Source organism: Monodon monoceros, unplaced genomic scaffold, assembly GCF_005190385.1.
Source record: "Monodon monoceros isolate NGI ecotype Baffin Bay Population unplaced genomic scaffold, NGI_Narwhal_1 Super_Scaffold_1, whole genome shotgun sequence".
NCBI lineage: Eukaryota > Metazoa > Chordata > Mammalia > Artiodactyla > Monodontidae > Monodon > Monodon monoceros.
Genome location: NW_021703765.1, coordinates 45272686 through 45293251, shown reverse-complemented (window position 1 = coordinate 45293251; position 20566 = coordinate 45272686). Strand labels below are relative to the sequence as shown.

Sequence of the window (20566 nt, the reverse complement as noted above, 5' to 3'; positions counted from 1 at the left end):
GCCATTAACACCAAAAAGTGGCACACAGTTGGAACTGTGAGTAGGAGAAGACAGCCCTTGATTATCAGCTATTTACAAGCCACTCTTTGCAGTGATAGATTTTTGCTTTACTATTAGCTTTTGTTCAGTGAAATGGACTTTTTCAGCTCTTTAAGATAAAGGCTAGACTAGACAGTTAAGATAATAGAAACTGGGGTTTCCAGAGACCATTTTACTGACATAAGGCAAAGCAGTATGGGAAAGAACAAGTTATTTTGAAAAATAAATGAGTCAGTAATGAAAATGCTTAAAAAACCTATAGTATCTCTACAAAGGAAAGATTGGTCATCTAGTCAGCTTTGAATACAGAGCGTTTTGATGCCCCCGCCCTTTTATTTTGTGGTCATGTCGTTCCTTGTCTCTCATGCATTTTAATTCGTTAAAATATTGATGCGCACAATGAAGATTATCAACAAATGTCATGAAAAGTGGGAGAGTATCAGTGATTGGGACTGACAGGACTAGTTTACACCTTCTAGAACGAGCAGAGCTTAATAACAAAAAGTCAGGACTCGACTAGTTATGTTCTTGCTATCAAAAATATGTCTCAGCTAATGTTTAAATATAGTTAGCCAAAATTACAAACAAACAAAACCCCCAGTTTTGCCAATAAATTAAAAAAATAAGCAAAATTGTTAAGTGGTTAAAAGCTTAGATTGTTAACCTCATGTGGTGTATTTGAGGATGTGCACTGAAAACAGATCAACTATTTGAAACCAGCATGCAGATTTTCTTTTTCCTTATGATTTTTGTATGATGGTAAATTTCCACCCACCCCCATAAGATCTTACAAGTCTGTTTGTCCTGAATCTCAATAGGTGCCTCATGATGTGGAGGTTTTATTAGGTGGAACACATATAGGATTTCTGAACATTCTTTGAATTTCTGGGCTTTAGTTCCATATTACCTTGGGCAGTGAGGAGGAGGAAGGAATATTATGAATTGGAGTTTGGGTTGAAAGTTGGATATTTGAAATATAAATGAAAACAATTCACTAGCAATGACTCTTGTTAATATTCTTTTGCCGAGGTAGTTTAACCTAGGGGAGCTGGTTATAAAAGAGCTTGTTGTATTTGCTCTCTTGGACTCTATGACATACTCTGTATTTTGCCATTGATTAACTTGATTTAACAGAATAAATATTCAAATGAGGATTGACAATACTGGTTTCGTGGGAGAGGAGGAGTAAGCTGATAGGTATGCCTGTAAGTTGTCAGGCAAGCCTTAACAAAATCTTGATACACATTTTAAATTGATTAGTAATGAATAGCAAATAGATAAACTAGATACACATTGGCTTTGGGGATACTTCAAAAAGATTTTTTTTTTTTAGATTTGAAATTCATGATAGGTTTCTTTCATTCCTCCTTGGTAAATAATGAAATATTTACTGTCTAGACTGAGTAATATGACATGAAACAACAAACTGCACATGTCTAATTTATAACAAATCTGTTTCCTTAATGGGCGGAAGAAAATCTGAGGACAGTTCTAAGGGCTCTTGTCTGCTTTCAGTGCTATCTTCTAGTCATACTGAAGATAGCACCTCTCCGGATGGGTCTTTCCCCTTCTTTTCCTCACCCCGGTCAATGTCGATCACGTGCACCACTCCAGGTTTTAGAATCAAGTCGTCGGTCTCTACCTGGCTCCTGTTGTCCTCCACCTCCATGTAGCTCCCTTTTGTTTGCTGGGCAGCTTTGTTGAAGGCTTCTTTAAAACGACGTTTGAGTTCAACATCTGGACAGAAGACATACTCATAAAGGCCACCAGCAAGGACAGCTCCTATTATTGGTCCAGCCCAATATATCTGGGGGAAAGATGGAAGAGTTATAGAGTGTAAGTAGAGTAAAACTATTCCTTTGAACAAGGCATGGATATAGAACTTAGCTGGTTTAAATTAAGAGAGCAAATGTGGGGCTTCCCCGGTGGCACAGTGGTTAAGAATCCGCCTGCCAATGCAGGGGACATGGGTTCAAACCCTGGTCCGGGAAGATCCCACATGCCACGGAGCAACTAAACCCGTGTGCCACAACTACTGAGCCTGAGCTCTAGAGCCCACGAGCCACAACTAAGCCCACGAGCCACAACGACTGAAGCCCACGTGCCTAGAGCCCATGCTCCGCAACAAGAGAAGCCACCGCACTGCAACGAAGAGTAGCCCCGTTCGCCGCAACGAGAGAAAAGCCCGTGCGCAGCAATGACGACACAACACAGCCAAAAAAAAAAAAAAAAAAAAAAAAAAGACATAAGTGGTTATTTTTTAAAAAAGAGAGAGAGCAAATGAGTCATGCATTAAAAAAAAGGAGAGAGAGAATTGGAAAGAAAATAAGAGAATACATTAAATCTACATCAGAGATCCATATATTGCTAAATAACATTTGAACAGAAAATAAGAAAAGACTGTTTCCTCTTCTCTTTTCCTGCTTTCATTAATTATGTTCTTTCCATTTTCTGATAATCCTTACAGTAAAGATAGGTCCTCTTTGGGGGTACGACTTCTTCAGCTGAAATAGAGGAAAAATTTTCTGGAGAGTACTTTTTTCCTTAATATTGCCACCTTACATTGGTCTTTTGCATAATCACAACCATAGTACAGATTGTATCACTTGGGGCTTTAATTATTCAGTACAGCATGATAAATGGAATATGAGCTCGACCACTTAGCAATCTTGTTACTGCTTGAATCTGTTACATAACTTCCTAAACCTTAATTTCCTCATCTGTGAAACAGGGATAATAATAATACATACCTCATGGGTTGTCAGGATTAAATTGAAATAATACTTGTAAAGTACTTCATAGTTCCAATTTCATTGTAACTTGCTCCATTCCATTGTTTCCTAGACAATTTAAAGATGTATGGGACTAGGCTGGCTATAAGTCACTTTCGTCATGTTACATGATTTTCTCTCTCAACTTTGGTGATTTGATTTAAGAGAAAACCTCATGGTTTGCCCATTAATCTTCTTGCAGAGTGCTTTCATCCTCATGGTTCTTACACTGATGACTTGGTGGAAAAATCTGTACTGCATTTATGGATAATGGTTAGTTGAGGATTAGCCATTCCATAGGAATTTATTTCAATAACTGGAAGTTTCTATCATATTAGTTATGTGTCTAGAATAAAACAAGTTTTGAGTTTGGATAAACTTCAACACTTGCTTTAGAGCACACATAGGCTGTAGAATATTAGACATTCATTCAACAGATGGACTTGAGCAACAAAAACCCTGTTTATTGAGCACTCTTTCTCAGCTGGCTATACTCAGTGCTTTTCTTGTATTAACTCATTTAATTCTAATGATGACCTATGAGATAGATGTTATTATTATCCCATTTTATGGGTAAGAAAATGGACACGCAGAGAGGGTGAGAAGCTTGTTTAAGACTTCACGCTTAGCAAGTGATTGAGTTGGGATTTCAGGTCTGTCTGATTTCAGACCTCTCTTTTGAACCATTATACTCTTTTCTACGATACTACACTTCTCTCATTTGAAAAAAATCTGATGAATCCTTCTGGCTTCAAACACTCTCTGGAAATGAAGCTCACTTAGCATCCTCATTGCAAAATCTAAAGAAGAAATTCAAACTTTAAGCTGAAACTGAACACATATACTGTACAGGGAAATTGTTGACAAAGTGGCTGCAGGAACCTTATGTTCAAGTTCCTTATCTTGAACATGAAAGAAACCATGTCAGAGTTTACCTTCTCTATGCCCTTTCAAAGGAGAAATGAGAGCCCTCCTCTAAATGTCTTTGCGCTTTGTTCCTTTGGTAAGATCTCATTTGGTATGTTCTATTCCACAAGCTAAAAATCCCGCAAGGGAGAAAAGGGACTGCTAAATCATTATGACACTTCCCCCAAAACACCTACGAAGAAGATGTCTAGCCACATGCTCTCAAAAATAAACAAATCTCAGTTTCAAGTTGCTATTCCCAAACTCATAATGCCCTTTAAAGTAACTTTTAAACTTCATAAAGGTAAAGAAGTTCTACTGCTAAAAATATAGAAAATCCAGAAAAGAAGACTAAAAACTGTTATTACACTACACACAAAATTCATCATTAATATCTTGTTATTTATTGTCTATCCATCTATCTACAGACATACTTAAAATTAGTTGTTAATTTCACACAAGCTTTGCTACAAAATGGACATTCATTTTCTGTAGGATTAAGTTTGTTATAAAATAGCAACAGCGGGAAACCTTGGATTCAATCAACAGCTAAGGATTTTCTTGCTACTTAAATTTTAACTAGTGTACCACAACTCAAGTAATTAATAAAAACATATATTTTCATTCACATATTAAAGTCCTCATGGATTAAAAGTTGTCATTTTTCTAAATTTTATTTACAAAAATTGTTTGAATAAGATGACCTAAAAGTTGTACTTTTATCATAAGATCTGTATACTGCCCGTTACAAATTTGTATTCCCATTAATGTGGCAAATCTTTAGAGACATACATGGAAATATCAGTGGCAAAGTAACCTATCTCATGGGTGGTATTGTTGACTAAGTTTTTCATGTCTGGGTCCAAAACCTTGCTTTTGATCACTGACTCTCATGCTGTTATGTAATGGGATAGATTACTTTAATGGGATAGATAGGTACACTTTTCTTAGAAGTGAATGCATGTAGCAGTGGGGCAATTTCTTCTCATTTGCAACGTACATCAAGGTTGAGTGCGTGTGACTGTGTCAATAACCACTGTATGCGTGAGATTAAAACATAAGCGACACCTACAATGGAAAAGAATCTGAGTATGTATAACTGAATCACTTTGCTGTACACCTGAAACTAACACAACATTGTAAATCCACTACACTACAATAAGAACATAAATTAAAAACATAAGTGACATATTCTTACATTCATGACTTAAAAATAAAAGATGTAAAAGAGCATTCACAACATATATACGTGAAAATAAAAGTTAGCTCCATTTGAAGCTGGCTGACATACACCTATTTTTATTGGTTATTGTAAATTAGTGTGTAAGAGGTCTTCAAAACTACCACATTATTCATTTAACGGATTGAAATTTCTTTTTGGTAAGAGACAATTGAAAAGAAATTGACTGTGGTATTTAACAATCGATACCACTGCTCTCTGGAAGCACTGTCCCCACGTTAAAAAGTAGGGTAGGCATGGGGCTGAGAAGTGTGTCTTTTCTGAAAGTCCTTTCTTTTTCCAGTTATGGTTATGGTGATAATAGCATAAATATTTGCACTAATTATTTCTCACCATCTGCAGTTCAAAATGCTTCCCACTCCCATACTATTAACTGGGTTCATGCTCTTGTAAACAAAAAAGGTAAATATTTTTGCAATGGGCTATGCTTTTAAGCATTTCTCTTTCTCTTCTTCTTCTTCTTCTTCTTTTTTTTTTTTTTTGCAAGCATATTTTTCGTTATTGCTGGGAAGGATTTACTTTCAATTATTTAAACACCATATTCATTTCACCACCCTGATTTTAACTTGTTCCAGATAGGCAACCTCCATGTTCAATATATTCTGCTGAGGTCTGTCAGATCCGGTGCCCAGAGCAGGTGCTTTAAAAAAAAAAAGACTGTCACTGAAGGTCCAGAACTGATATGAGATGTTTTGTAGCAGAACTGTCCTAGTCTCTCCCTAGTCTTTATGAAAGATGTAATAAATTAGGGGTTCAGAGTTGGGAGGAAGAGAAACTAGTGAGCAAAATAATGGGAAAAAAAGAGCTCTCTGGGTAATTGTCCTCAACTGTAGGAAAACAGGCACAATGAACATGGTGGTTACCCAGTGGTTTTCCCAATTTCCCATGATAACTGCAGGTCCAAAGGATCGGGCGGGGTTCATGCTGGCACCAGTGTAATTGATCTATAGGGAAAAAGAATACAACTTCAGACATTGCTGAAACAGGGCTATTAACAGGTAGGCTTCATTGCAATGTGCTACCATTTGCCAAGTCAGTTAGAGATGTCCAGATGTTAGCAGCCATATCAATGTTCTCATCACAAAGTTAGCAAAAAAATCACCTAAAATGGACAGACGTAGCTGGATACTAAAGAACTACAGCTGTGAAACATAACATCTTCATCCAGCTCTAGGGTGAGGATAAACAACATGGATCAATTACTTAAATGGGCTTGGAAACTTACTGCAAATAAATGTCCAATTGCAACAGAGAATCCAATTGCTAAAGCTATGGAACCAGTGACATCAGTCCGTTTGGAATCACAGCTGGCAAAAATAGTAAACACCAACTGAAATGTGATTATTAACTCCACCAGGAGACCATGACCAGCGCTAAGATTTCCATGAACCTGGAGAGAGAAAAATGCCCCATCTGAATTAAGGCAAGGGAACATTTTCTATGATAACATATCATTGTGAAAGGCACATTTTATCCCTGCAAAAGCTGATCATTAGTTTGAGTCTTCTATCCCACCCCTAGTTGAGACACTTGCACCCCTGCCCCCTCCAAAAAGAAGAAATAAATTTCTATTCATTTGGGGCCATCACAGATAATTAATTACTCTTACAATGACCGAGGGGGAGTTTGTGCTGAATGCCCTTTTCTACAAAGGAAGCGAAATATGCCACTGCTGCACTTAACTTATAAAAGAGTTTCTTAAGAGTCTTGTAATTTTATAGGGCAATGATTAAATCCATTAATTAGGTTTAAATTAATTAATATATATTTCAATTAAAATTTAAACCGTGTGTGGTCTTTTCATCGACCCTGGTGCTGACCTAACAAATGATATTCCTAATCATCTAAGAACAAAACTAGGATCAAATGCCAATTTATTTTTTTAAGTGTGACCCTCGATGCAGATCACTTTTAAGCCTCAGGCACGTGACAAGAAACAAAATTGTTCCTTTTGCTAATGAACCAACAAATAATTGTAACAAAAATGCCTTAAGTTAAATATATAGTCAATATAGTCACTGGGATAGAGAGAGAGAGGAAAAAAACCAACACAATTTTTGTGCTACCCAGACTTAGTGCTATTCAAGTTACTCAGTAGCACATAATGATTTCATACGATGTAGTCAGCGTGGCTGGAATCAGTTTTCACCCCTATCAGGAGTCATCAGACGTTCCCTGGGAATAAATTAGCAGTTTTAGGAAGGTCTCTTAAGCCACCAGTTGTCACTTAGTAGTCTATAAGAAGCCTAGAGTCCGAGTTTGAAAACAAGAGCTAAAGATGGTACCGTTGTGACTCCCAGGCCTCCCACCACACTGGGAGGCGTGACCAGATAGAGAATCCCGGCTCCGATGATGGCACCCAGGCACTGGGCTGCGATGTAGAAGACAGACTTGGCAATGCTAATCTTCCTCGTGCACACCATGGCCACCGTCACGGCGGGGTTGATGTGGCCACCGCTGATGTGGCCAAAGCACTGGACCATAGTTGCGATGCTGAGTCCAAAGCAGAGGGAGATGAGAACCATGTCGACTGGTAAGGGCTTTTCTGCTCCACCCCAGTTGATGGTGGATCCCAGGCTGAGCAGGACAAAAATAAGCATAGCCAGAAATTCCGCTGTGACTGCCTTCCAGAAAGCTTGAGTCCAGACCCCTTTGAAGGCCACCATGATACTCTCTCTTCTACACAAAGGTCCACACTTACTGAAAGGAAAAACAAATCGGCATCAGAAGCTACCAATCCAAGGTTTATGCCTTTAGGTGAGGATGTCCAGGCCCGCAGTCTTGTCCCACAGTAGGGAGACCACCCAGCCAAAAGTTATTTGCATACAGAGAAAGAATGCTTCTGGAAAATCTCCTTAATTACTTAATTATCTCTTAAGGAGATAATTAAGTAATTACTGTTATGGTTATTCTAACAGTAACTATTGTTATGTTATTCTATTGAGATTGTTATTCTAATCTCCTTTGAGTTAATATCCAAAGATCATCCAGTTTCACTGGAAAAGTATCTGAATTGTCCCTAGAAAAGAAAACGTCTAAATCAAGTTCCTTAAAGAATTAAGAATCAAGTATATTTACCTTGTAGTCAATTCCTTCAGAGCAAGTTTTTACGTTTCAAGGTACTTTTTACATGTCATTTCTATTTGGAACCTACAGCCATAAAAAAGAGAGGTCTTTTCCAGTTCTGTCCTTTATGGTTCAAATGGCATTCTGGAAATGGATTTGTAGAGCTGACTGTCCCTCCTCTCCCCCATTGGAGACTCTGGATGAAGGCGAGTCCTGCTAGGAAGCCAGGAGGGCTGGAAGGCTGGAAGGCTGTCTTTGGAGAAGGTGAATCTTGTTTGGTGGGAGGGCCACTCGAGGTGACTGCAGGGCCAGAGCCGGGACCCGGGACTGGGAAGGGGACGCTGCCATGCTCTCCCCGGCCAGCGGGAGGAGTCCGGGAGCCCGCCCAGGTCCGGAGGCGGCTCAGAGCCGTTTCAACCGCAGGCCCCAGGGGAGCCGGAGCGCCTGTCCGAGGGCGGGGACCGGCCACCTGGGCGGGGCGGGCTCCAGGCAGCGCCAGTGCACAGACGCAGCGGCCCCGCCCGCTGGGTACCAGGCGCAGGCACCTCACCCGGGAAAGTGCAACCTGGCCTCTGCGCACTTTTGCAGGGTTGAGGGACCATCCCCTCCTGGGCCTGACTCTCCACCCCTTGAAGTTTACCTCTCAGATAAAATCTACCAAAGGGGATCCTGGAGGCCAGTGTGTACCAGCGGCGCCCCAGGAACCCTGCCCGCCAAGTGCGGGGGACAGCGACTTGGGCAGAGCTGCGGCAGGCAGGTGGGCAAGGAGAGTGGGGCCAGGGAGACAATGGTCCTCAAAGCAGGAGGCTCCGGAGAGCAGTTTTTCTCTAGTGTCTTCCTGACGGCCTTCTCTAAATTCTGCTGGTGCCTCTTCCTGGGGCGGGGAGGGGGCGTGAGGCGGGGGAGAGCTTGCGCGCCTGTGGGCTGGGGGGAGGGGGGAGGATGGGTAGGGCAGCGAGGCAGCCTTTGGGATGGAAGACCCTTTCTTCCTCTTAATGTCTGTGGATCTTTAGAGCTGATAAGGGGTGGGGTTTGAGGATATTAATGGCAAGAAATGGCTAGGATTCCCCTTGGGAGGCAATGGCCCCAGTTACCCCATTATTCAAGACATTTGCCCTTATCCTTCATCTGTGATAGTGCGGGAGGGGAGAAGCGTGGAGAGCATTTAGCGGAGACTCTCATCCCAGGGGACTGTGAAAAGGGTTAGACAAGAAAGCCAGGTATTTTAACAGATTAGAATTATTGCAGCTTTCCCTCTGACGGGCTACGGAGCACGGGCCCTTCTCCGCACTACCCCCACCCCACCCCCAGTCACTTACAGTCCCCAGGAGCCCGGGTCCGGCTGGTTGGGCAGTGGAGACATGCTGTACCAACAAGGACCAGAGGAATGCCGCCCTGACCTTTAGGATCTCGGCTCAGCCTCAGGTCTGACGTGGGGATTTGCTTCAGAGTTGGAAAGAAAAACCCATTTTCTGCCCAAGCCTAGGTGGCTCCAGAAGGGGACCAGCCAGCCCTGTCGCCAGTGGTCCCTTGCCCCAGTGAACTCCTCTAAGTGAATCTTGTAATTACGAAAAACCCCAGCTGGGAGGACAGTGACATCACACTCCCTAGAGGAAGAGAAAATAGAGACAAGATAGGGAGGGTGGGAGGGAGGGAGATGCAAGAGGGAAGAGATATGGGAACATATGTATATGTATAACTGATTCACTTTGTTATAAAGCAGAAACTAACACACCATTGTAAAGCAATTATACTCCAATAAAGATTAAAAAAAAAAAAAAGGGACAAAAACAGCACTTGGAGCAGGGCAGCCAAGGTGCCCTGGGGGAGAAATGACAAGTATCCCAAAGGGGGAGAAACTCACAAATTGAAAAAGCCTGGCTTCTGAACTCACCAGTGGCCCACAGCTGTAGCCGAGATGGCAAAGGGCAAGGTGCTATGTCAGGCGATGGTCCTCTGTGGCCGGATTTAGTGGGAAAAAGGAAGAGGACAAGGCAGGAAGCTAAGGCAGCCAGGTGGGCAGGATGCGGCAGGTCCCATTCCCAGTACAGGGATCTGGGAGAGGCAGGCCCTGTGTACAAGACGCCTTCTTGCTGCACCCTCTCCCTCACCTTCCCTGATCATTCTCTGTGCATTTGCCTCCCTCTCCAGAGACCTAATCTGAGAAGCTCAGTTGCTCTTTCAACTTCAAGCTTTTATCAGCCAGAGAAATAAAAACCCAACTCCCCAAACTCCCAAACAAGTAGACTCCTTAAGCAAGCCTTTAGCTTTCTTTGAAAACGTGCAAAACGCTGATCTCTTTCCAGGGCAGAGTGACCAACCTCAGTCGGCTGTGAACCCCGAAGTCCCCTGGCAGCACATACATACCTCTGGCTTGACATGCGCTCACCCCAGCTCTCTCACAGCCCCTCTTAATTATCTATCGTCAATGTTCCCTTCCCTGTTCACACTCCCTGGAAATGCATCATCACCATTTGTTTTGCTTCTTTCGCCCCAGAACAAAGGGGATTTGTTGATGTGACCGGGTTGTACAGAGCCGGACACATTACTTTCTAGCTGAACGCCCAGCCTGAGCCACTTCTGGACAGCTGAGGCCATGGGTGAGTAATTTTTCTGATGAAAAATACTACAGATAGATTTACCTCCATAGGGTCATTTTCTTGTGCTTTCACAGGTCTCCAGTATCTGGAGGATTTTGCTCCAAAGCATCCCTTTTCTTCTGCCCTCTCTCTGCCTCTCCTCTCTTATGAATATGCCCAATACCCAGCCCTGAAAGAACCACCCACCTGCCCGAGAGTTTCCTTCTAGATTCTGCCTGAGAAGGCACAAGTATCTGTAATGAAAGAGTCAGTCTGAGTTTCATCTTTCGTCAGAGCATTGTTCCCTTAAGGCAAAGAAGGACTTACCCCCACTGCCTGCCTGCGGGTCTGTCACTCATGCCTCCTTTGGCTAGAGGGCAGCGCTCATTGCCTGCGTCTGGGCTCCCAGTGCACTGGGAGTCAGATTACGGCCACTTGTCTGATTGGGTTTGTGGAGTCTTAGGGGTGGAAAGATTCTGCACCATGTGGCAATCGCTAAGTTATATTTGAACTTGAAATGACTTTTTCTACCTGATCGCTATAGACACAGGGCATTTCAGGAACACGAAACGCTGGCTCACGTTAATGTTTCTTTAGCTGGTGACCCTTGAAAATGAGGATTTCCCTAAATCTTTGAGTTCCTCCTACCACAGAGAATTGCTGAGAATTTGTCTTTTTTTTTTTTTTGGTTACATGTATAGTTGAAATTGGGCAACTATTACAGCATGGATTTGCTTTATCCAGCAGTTGAGATGAACTGAGATTTCGGCTGAGGTGCATTTGTTTTTGAGTGGTAAAATATCCAGTGGGTTCTATGTGAAGTTTTTGTTCTGAGAAGCAGCTTTTTTTTAACATCTTTATTGGGGTCTAATTGCTTTACAATGGTGTGTTAGTTTCTGCTTTATAACAAAGTGAATTGGTTATACATATCCATATGTTCCCATATCTCTTCCCTCTTGCGTCTCCCTCCCTCCCATCCTCCCTATCCCACCCCTCCAGGAGGTCACAAAGCACCGAGCCATATCCGTGTGCCATGCGGCGAGAAGCAGCTTTTTAAGCACAGCAGAAAACTGCAGGTCTCTTGTAGCCTGTGCAGCACTGATTTGGATAACAGGAAATAAGGCTGCTGTAGAGTCTCACCTGACTGTTATGTTAACAGTTGTTGGGTGAGAAGTGGCAAATTTTAAATATATAGAGGTTGGGTGGGCACAAAATTATTGGGAACTCTAGGTAAATTTAATATCTAGAAACCTTGGGACAGGACTGACTACATCTTTTGTGGGATCCAGTGCCAAACGAATGCAAGACTCCTTGTTGAAGAACTATAGGAATTTCAAGTTCACAACAGCAGGACATGAAACAAAGTGTGGGACACTTCTAAGTGCATAGGTGTGTGCCCATGAAGGCATCCTCGACTGAGGAGTTTGGTGAACTCTGGAAGGTCTAAGAATTAGTGCCTGTGTCACCATCTCATTAATTTTTTTTTCTTTAAATGGACCCCAGGTACCTAGAATTGGAATAATCCTAATCCTTGGTGTATGACACTCTGTCATCACTGGCACATGTATGGCCCTCTTTTATTTTATAATAGGTAATTAATTACTTAAAAAATTTTTATTTGGTTGCACCAGGTTTTAGTTGCAGCAGGCGGGCTCCTTAGTTGTGGCACGAGTGAGCCTTAGTTGCGGCTTGCAGCCTCCTTAGTTGTGGCATGCGAACTCTTAGTTGCGGTATGCATGTGGGATCTAGTTCCCTGACCAGGGATCGGACCCCGGGCCTCCTGCATTGGGAGCGCCACGGAGTCTCATCCACTGCCCCACCAGGGATTAATTCATTAATTAATTGATTACTTTTAAGGTATATAATGAACATCCGTGAACCACCACTCAATCCAACAACTAGACCTGTGATAATAACTCACATCTACCTATGGGACCCTCCCTCTCCCTGCCCTGCCTCTCCACCTACCATCGCATTTCACGTAGGAGTTTTATTCAGAATGAGGTGCGGCAAGAAAGAAATACAGGAGAGAGAAGAAGAAAACGGTTATGTTTTCACATCATAGTTACAATTTTTTGTTTTCTTGTCTCCTTTGGGTCCTAGAGAATTAGGAATGGTTGAAAAGCGCTCATGAGAAAGAGGAATTACAATTTTGAGTGTGAATTGCAGAGGAGCTCTTTAATCCTGTTTCAAGCATTCTCAGATAACAAAGATTGAATTTACATCCTTAAGAATGTGGCTGCACACTGACGGCTGTCCATCAGGGGTTTCAGGCTTTTAAAAATATGCTCCCTGAAAGTCACAACAAACTCTGGTGAGAGGGGAAGGGAGGAATTTATGGGAATCCACAAAGAACACTTAAAATATTTCATGTTGATTCTTAAAGCTGTTTACCATTCAGATTTTAGAATGTGATTTTTTGTAAAGGTGCAAAACAACTTTTTTTATTTTGAAAACTTTGACATTGAGTCAGAAGTGTTTGCGAGGTCTTTGAACCCAAGGAACAATGTTGCAAGGCTTAGGTTTGTCCTCAAGAATGAGGCCTGTGGTCCTATCCACAGGAACCACAGTACTCCCTATAGCTGCTGGTCACTGGGGGGACATTTTTCAGGTCCACTCTTTGTAAGTTGCGCTCAGCTCATTAGCATTCACTCCATGGCCTTGGCAGTTCCCAGCACCATTTTGCAAAGGGCCAGCAGAACTTGGTTACCACAGTTTCTCAGACCCTTTCCCTTTCTTCTGGCTGGCTGATCACTGCCAGTCCAATTCCTAAGGGATGGCTGTTCCCATCCAGGGAAGGGCCACCCTAACTGGCACAAAGTCAAACTTATTAGTACTCTCGGCAGAGAGGTTCAAAACTGACCGGGGATTAACCCTTCACCTACTGGCGGTAGTTTTTCTTATTAGGTCTTCCTTATTATCCTTTTTATATTTGAGATGGTCTTATTGGTCTTCCGGCGACACGTTCAGTCTTGTGCAATAACCACCTCCTTCCCTGGCTTTTCTTTAAACTAGGGACAGAAACTTCCAATAGGATTGTCTGTGGCAATGCACGCAGCATACGATAATGGAAGATATCAGCTATAATGCACTTGTGACGGTAGAAAAAGTATGAGGCAGGGAGCCCTGGCGAATATAAGTAATAGCTTCTAAGTTGACCTGTTTTTTTTGGTTTTATTTTTTTGCGGTACGCGGGCCTCTCACTGTCGTGGCCCCTCCCGTTGCGGGTCACAGGCTCCGGACGTGCAGGCTCAGCGGCCATGGCTCACGGGCCCAGCCGCTCCGCGGCATGTGGGATCTTCCCGGACCCGGTCACGAACCCGTGTCCGCTGCATCGGCAGGCGGACTCTCAACCACTGCGCCACCAGGGAAGCCCGAGTTGACCTGTTTTTGAACTGGCCTAGGCCTAGAGCCAAATGAGATTCGGGATCTAAATTTTCTTTTTCCCATTGGTAACCTTCCAAGGGCCTAAATTCATTTAAAGATGGAATAACAATTTATTGATGAAATCTTCTTGACTTTCTTACTATATAATGCTCTGATCTTTAGGAAAAGGATAGTGGCATGGTACATTGATGTAAAATCAATCTTGTGTGTCAGGCAAGCTTGTGAGTTTTAAGTTGAATAGCTTTGTGAAGTTGTAGGTCAGTAACATATGAGAAAAATGAAAGAAGGGTAAATGAAAATTACCAGTACTCGGCAAAAACTGGTGATTGATGCACTTTGCTCCTAATTTTTAATCTACTATATCACATTGTTATCCTTGGGAGCTGATGTATATCTGTGGGATTTGTAGACCCCTTTTCCCATCCTGGCCCTCAGAACTTTTAGTATTTCTTCATGTGTTTGGAGATTGAAGACTAATTCAAACGCACTAAAAATGCCAGCAGTACCTCAGGACCAGACAGGAAGTGTCTCCAGGCTGGCAGGGACAGACTCAGTCGCATCTCACAAATCTTATCTTGCTTTTCATGAATCTCAGTGATATGAATCCTCCCCCAGAGCACTTATATATCATTATGTTCATTAAAAACAAACAGATAAACAAACCAGCAAAAGCAGCAGCAGGCAACCCCCAGCACCACCACAAAGGGCTTCCGTGGACATTTGTTCCCTTTTCAAAGAGGGGTTACCTCACTGTTATAGTAATTCAGAGCGGTTGCTGGAGATATGGTTCACCACCGAAAGAGAAAAATAAAAATAACAATCAAAAAACAGCAAGGAACCAAAAATAGTTTGACTTAGCTTCCTTTCCTCAGTGAGGTGAATCTGACAAAACATGGGTCTTGGCAATGGACGTGGACCCTTTCACTCTATCGCTGACCCTGTCCCCTTGCCCCATGGGGCCCGGTTTTCCCGTTTGGTTATAGCAGGCGCAGTTTTCTTGATTCAGGTCCAGGTGGATTCTGCTTTGGCTGGCAAGTTGTACTCTGCTGACATTTAAGGCAGGAATTCCCTGGGAAAATAGTCAAGAGATTCTTTTGGTCCTGCTGGCAGGGTTCCAAAAGGTTTAGGGTTCCCCTCTCTAGGCCAATGGGCAGAGAGAAAAGGAGGGAGGGAAAGAGAAACAGAAGGACTGTATTGAGTGACTGTATTTCATCCGAAGCTTGTACAAAAAAGCAGAAATGTGGTTGGATGACTGGATACTTTTCTTACCCCTTATCGCCTACCCAGCTACTATGACAGTTCAGAGTTTGGTTGGGCGTTTTAAAGGCTGCTCAGACATCCACAGTCAAAAACCTGTTTTCTGGGAAGCAAAGGACTTTGTGATCTAATGGGTTGGACTGAAATGTTTGGAATGGTTAATAATCTGTGAAGTGTAGTCTGTAGTAGTAATTGTTCCAAAATTTAAATTAAATTTGAACATATTAAAAGCCAAATCAACATTTTGGCAATTATTATCACTTATACAAAAAGGTTTGGAATCCTTATGTTTTTAATACACTAAGGAAAATAGTCCCAGTTTCAAGGAAAGAGCAAAATGCTTAAAATTCTGTGTGTAAAAAGGGGGAGTAGACAGGAGGAGTAGACCGAAAAACTAGGCAGTTAAAAGAAATGCTGCCTTTTCTTAGAAAATGAACATTTTCTAAGAAAGGAGAAGAAAGGGTCATAATCTGTGACCATAAAAAAAATGTGATAGACTCTCAACGGTCTAGTTCTTTAAGAATTTTCTCAGATGACCCTTCTCATAATTCAGACTAAACTTTCTCTTGCTTCTTTCCTAAATGATCATACATCCTTCTCTTTAACCTCTGTATTTCCTTTTCTTGTACAGAAGAAATCTACGTGTGAAGAAATTCACAGGAACTCTTAGAAGTGTCAAGCCTCATTGATGATTTCACCATACTTGAATATTCTTTTTTTTTTTTTTTTTTGCGGTACACGGGCCTCTCAGTGTTGTGGCCTCTCCTGTTGCGGAGCACAGGCTCCGGACACGCAGGCTCAGCGGCCATGGCTCACGGGCCCAGCCGCTCCGCAGCATGTGGGATCTTCCCAGACCGGGGCACGAACCCGTGTCCCCTGCATCGGCAGGCGGACTCTCAACCACTGCGCTGCCAGGGAAGCCCAGAAGTAACATTTTTAAAAAAACCCTCTGTCTTATGGATTAATCCAAAATGTCTCAGCAAATTTTATTTAAAAAATAAGAAACTGGGCTTCCCTGGTGGCCATGGCCGCTGAGCCTGCGCGTCCGGAGCCTGTGCTCCGCAACGGGAGAGGCCACAACAGTGAGAGGCCCGCGTGCCGCAAAAAAACAAAAAAAAACAAACAAAAAAAGAAACTGCCTTTATGTCATCTCCTCATTAGCTCTTTGGGGAAGATAATAAATGACATTTATGGCTCCACATGTCCACTCAGGCCACTGAGTACGGCTGGAAAAAATAATACCATTGAGGATGGATAATTTTACAAATTTATAATTTCCAAAGTAAACTTACTCCTCAATGCCACCCAGAAATCCTATTCGTCCAGAATCATCTGTCTCTCATTCCCTGGAAGACTATAAAAGGCACTTGGAACAGTTCTTTGCTCAAAAAGATAAAATGTTTTGGAAAGATGGAATTACAAAGCTGCCTGAAAAATGGGAAGGTAGTGGAACAAAAGGGTGAATACATTGTTCCATAAGGTTCTTAGTGAAAATGAAAAATGTGTCTTTTATTTTTACTTAAAAACCGAAGGCACTTTCTGGCCAGCCCAACATTTTTTAAAATAACATTTTCATTTCTAATTGGAGGGACTTTTAAAAGAACAGTTTAGTGAACCAGGAACACACTGACATAATGAACTATGCTTCCCACTGCTATCTGAGAGGGATTAGTACAACAGAGCATTGTAACAAGGTCTAAACAGTTTTACAGACATACTCAATGTATAGTTCATAGTTTTGTTGTGATACTTTTCTGTGTACAAGTCTTTATAATCACCCAAGGGGACATACAAAATTCACTTTATAAACTTTCAAGAGCAATACAATTCTTCATTGTTATTATTACTGCTAATAATTCCATTTAAAAAAGGAGAGCTTGTTGAGTAAATGGAAGAGCTCTATAATGTCCTGGTAATACCAACATTATTATATCCTTCAATAGCAGATCACATTGAAGACCTCACAGAATAAGTATGCAAACTTCATACTACCCTTCTCATTCTGCACAACATTTTGAGTAGAAAAATTGTGGTACCATATGGCTCATGGGACGTCAGAGACAGAGATTGTTCATGTCAGAACTTGTGATGTTCTCAATACCTTGACCTCAGCTACGATCACTAGGCCCGCCTGCAGCCCAACATGGGTATATAGCTCCTCAAATGCCCCAGAGTGTTGTGTAATCCTCTGAACCTTTAGTTTTGGTGAAAGGAGAACAAGTGTTTCCATAGTTAGTGAGACTGAAGTCCTGAAGATTAGTTACCTGTCAAAATTACACAGTCAAAGGCTCTGAGCTTCTGTGGTTGGTTGTCAGCCAATGGTTATCTTACAATACTTGCTTTTTCAGGACTGAGACCATGTCATAGTTACTTGTATTCCTGCAGCATCCATGGTACAGAATCTTGGCAGGTGCTCAATAGTTGCTAGTAAAATAAGACTCCTGGTGCCTAGAGCACCAGAGACCAAATGATTTACACCAGATTATGCATGAAGTGGTCTTCTACTTGTAAAATAAGTGGTCTTCACATCTGTGTAATTGGCATGTGTTGTATTGACTAGTGCTCTGAGAACACTCATAGGTGTTTCAAATATACTTGTGGTTTTCTAATTTATAGTAGTGATAGTCTTATGTATCATTTATACTTTTTATTAATTTCTTTTGTCATTGCTGTCCTGTTTTTTAATTTTGCATTAAATGTTCTAATAAATATAATCACTGAATATCATAAAAAATTACATAGTTGAGGACATGATCCAGCCCTAGAATTTGGGTCCTGAAGATTTCACTTTAACCCTTGGAGTTTGTTCACTTCTACAAGAAAGCTGAGCTTTGATTTTTCTAGTTGCATCAGAGCCTCACTATGTAATACACTGAGTCAACAGGCCATATAATACCTTTTAAAAGAGAAAGTGAAAAATGAATCCATTTAACAATTTTTCCCCAGTAAAATTGCTGCTGTCCGTATAAAGCTAAAATAAGACAGCAAGATTGTCAACTGTCCAATCTTCTAGAGTTACATTTCGAAATCAACATTGGAAGCAGAATTTAAAAACTGTGTGTTTATAAAATCAGAATGTCAAGAGTGAACTAAGCAACTAATCAAATATTTTAGGACATTTTGAGGTATCTAGAAATAAGTTAGCTTAAACAGTCAGTCTATGTTTCCTATGGCAAAACATTATAACTGTTAAAATGGTGGTGGTGGGCCTACAACGTTTTGAGATTCTGTTCTATTTCTGTATGGTTGTAATATTAAATTGATAAGAAACTAACTAACTACCATAAATCCAGCTGGCTGGTAGTATGTGACTGCCCTTGTGGAGTGGCTTTGGCAGGGTATTGAGCACAGGGCTTTCCCTGGTTCAGCAGTGCAAACCCACCCTGGGGCCCTGTACTTCTCAGTCTTCCCTCCTCATGCTCTGGCCAGGTGTTCTCTGGCGCCCCAGGGCTGCTCCATGGGTCCCTCGAACTCCTCACCTTCCTGCTCTTTCCCCTCTCTTTCCAGGTATGACCTCAACCCTTGCATCACAGTGAAAACAAGCCTTCAGATGGGAAATCCTTTGAATTCCCTTGAACAAACCTAAAGATGCCTTGCATCTGCTAATGCTCTCCTCCTTACCAGTTTCCTATGGGAGAAGTATCCCTGCAGTGTCTTGGAGGGATTCCTTCAGTCCTGTTCTGCATCCCACCCATTTCTGCCTCCTAGTACCATTCTCTAATCCGATCTTGTTGATCAGACTTTACAGTTGAAAAATTACTGAACCCTCCAATGAACATTTTGTTTATGTGAACTGTGGGTATTGACCCTTACCGTATGAGGAACTGAAACAGAGAATTTAAAAATTGTTTTAATTTACTTAAAAATAACAATAATAAACCCAGCATATGTCAACTAAATCGAATTTTCAAAGAAAAAGAAATATATTTATATTCTTCAAAGCAAAAAGATTAGTGAGAAGAGTAGCATTGTTTTATGTTTTTGCAATTCTCTTTAATGTCTGGTTTAATAGAAGACAGCTGATTCCCCTTTCTGCTTCTCCGTACGATCTGTTGTGAAATGATTGTCTGGTTGAAGTATGGGAAGAGAATCCTGCCACACACATATATGGAGCCGGAAAAGAGAGGTCTATTTTAATAACTTTTTCAGATAATTGTAGATAATTTTCTTTGACAGTACACCAAAACTCAATAAGTGGTTGTTTTTTTAAAGGTTAGTGTCACTGTAGATGCTGAAGGCATCTTAATGAATTTTCATACCTTGTTACTTTAAAATCTATTCATCCATTTTTTACTTTGAACTAGTCTTCTAATAAGGCATCATTTTGAACATTATGTTTGGTCATTTGGAATCTGTTCATTCATTGACTTATGTGGATCTTCCAAATGTTGGCATACTTTATTTTATAATATCAAAAACATCATATTCATCAGTGTCACCACCAATCACATCAGAAAAGTATTAAAGTTTTGAGAGCTGTCAACCTCACAGTGGCAGACACAAATTTTCCAAAATGATAAGTTTTTTGAAAGCTCAAATATTATTATTGGCAACAAATATTGTCAGTTTTTCTGGAAGTGATGGGCTCATTTGCTCATTTCCAAGAAAATGTCAGCCAATCACTCAATTTGAATAGCCGTGGTTTGTCAGCCATTCTTTAAAGGAAGAATGGTATTCCATGAACAAAGGGGCTGGTTCAGCTCACGAATCCATCAGTCCTGAAGATAGCCAGCACACTCCGTCTGTAGCAGAAGTACTTTATGTATACTGCTCATTTTGTCACAGAGAACATCACAAAGACCTCCACTCAGTGTCAAGATTGAATAAAATTAGTAATTTTTTGCTACATCAAAGACATTCTTAAGTAGAACTGACACTGACTGTACTGCATGTGACGGTGAGGAGACCGCTGCTAAGACGGTCTTGATGCCTTGATTCCTGCCAAGGTGTCAGCAATTTTACCCACCATGGCTTTTGTGCTGACGATACAAATGTCATACAGTAAAAAAGGCAAGTAACAAAAAAACAAAAGAACAGCTAGGGGCTTCCCTGGTGGCGCAGTGGTTGAGAGTCCGCCTGCCGATGCAGGGGACACGGGTTCGTGCCCCGGTCCGGGAAGATCCCACATGCCGCGGAGCGGCTGGGCCCGTGGGCCATGGCCACTGAGCCTGCGCGTCCGGAGCCTGTGCTCCGCAACGGGAGAGGCCACAACAGAGAGAGGCCCGCGTACCGCAAAAAAAAAAAAAAAAAAAAAAAAAAAGGCAAGTAACATCTCATTAGGATTAGGAAAACAGCCGTGATCGCCCAGACCCCCTGAAACA

At 41.7% G+C, this 20566-nt stretch overlaps 1 protein-coding gene across 5 annotated transcripts; it reads right to left on the bottom strand.

Annotated features, from left to right (window-relative positions):
• Positions 1–1058: 1058 nt before the first annotated feature.
• AQP4 (aquaporin 4) lies at positions 1059–18940 on the bottom strand. 5 transcript variants are annotated; one of them, XM_029227578.1, is made up of 5 exons: positions 10929–11089; positions 7242–7656; positions 6182–6346; positions 5820–5900; positions 1059–1846 (listed from the first exon to the last, which is right to left on the bottom strand). In XM_029227578.1, exons 1-5 carry the CDS (start codon positions 10958–10960, stop codon positions 1568–1570), a joined length of 972 nt encoding a protein of 323 aa, XP_029083411.1. In that variant the 5' UTR covers positions 10961–11089; the 3' UTR covers positions 1059–1567. The 5 variants fall into 5 exon arrangements, with proteins under 5 accessions (XP_029083411.1, XP_029083422.1, XP_029083402.1 ...); XM_029227589.1 differs by lacking the exon at positions 10929–11089 and adding an exon at positions 9917–9949 and having other exon boundaries at positions 1371–1846; XM_029227569.1 differs by lacking the exon at positions 10929–11089 and adding an exon at positions 18867–18940 and having other exon boundaries at positions 1379–1846.
• Between the last annotated feature and the right edge of the window lie 1626 nt (positions 18941–20566).

What these genes read in the sequence shown, in the direction of transcription:
- AQP4 (XM_029227560.1), bottom strand. Translation starts at nt 10,885, where the DNA reads ATGAAACTCAGACTGACTCTTTCATTACAGATACTTGTGCCTTCTCAG. An exon ending in AGAAGGAAACTCTCGGGCAG is followed by an intron (nt 7,657 to 10,808) that starts GTGGGTGGTTCT and finishes TTTTCCTTTCAG; the next exon opens with TAAGTGTGGACCTTTGTGTA. An exon ending in GAGGCCTGGGAGTCACAACG is followed by an intron (nt 6,347 to 7,241) that starts GTACCATCTTTA and finishes TTCTCTCTCCAG; the next exon opens with GTTCATGGAAATCTTAGCGC.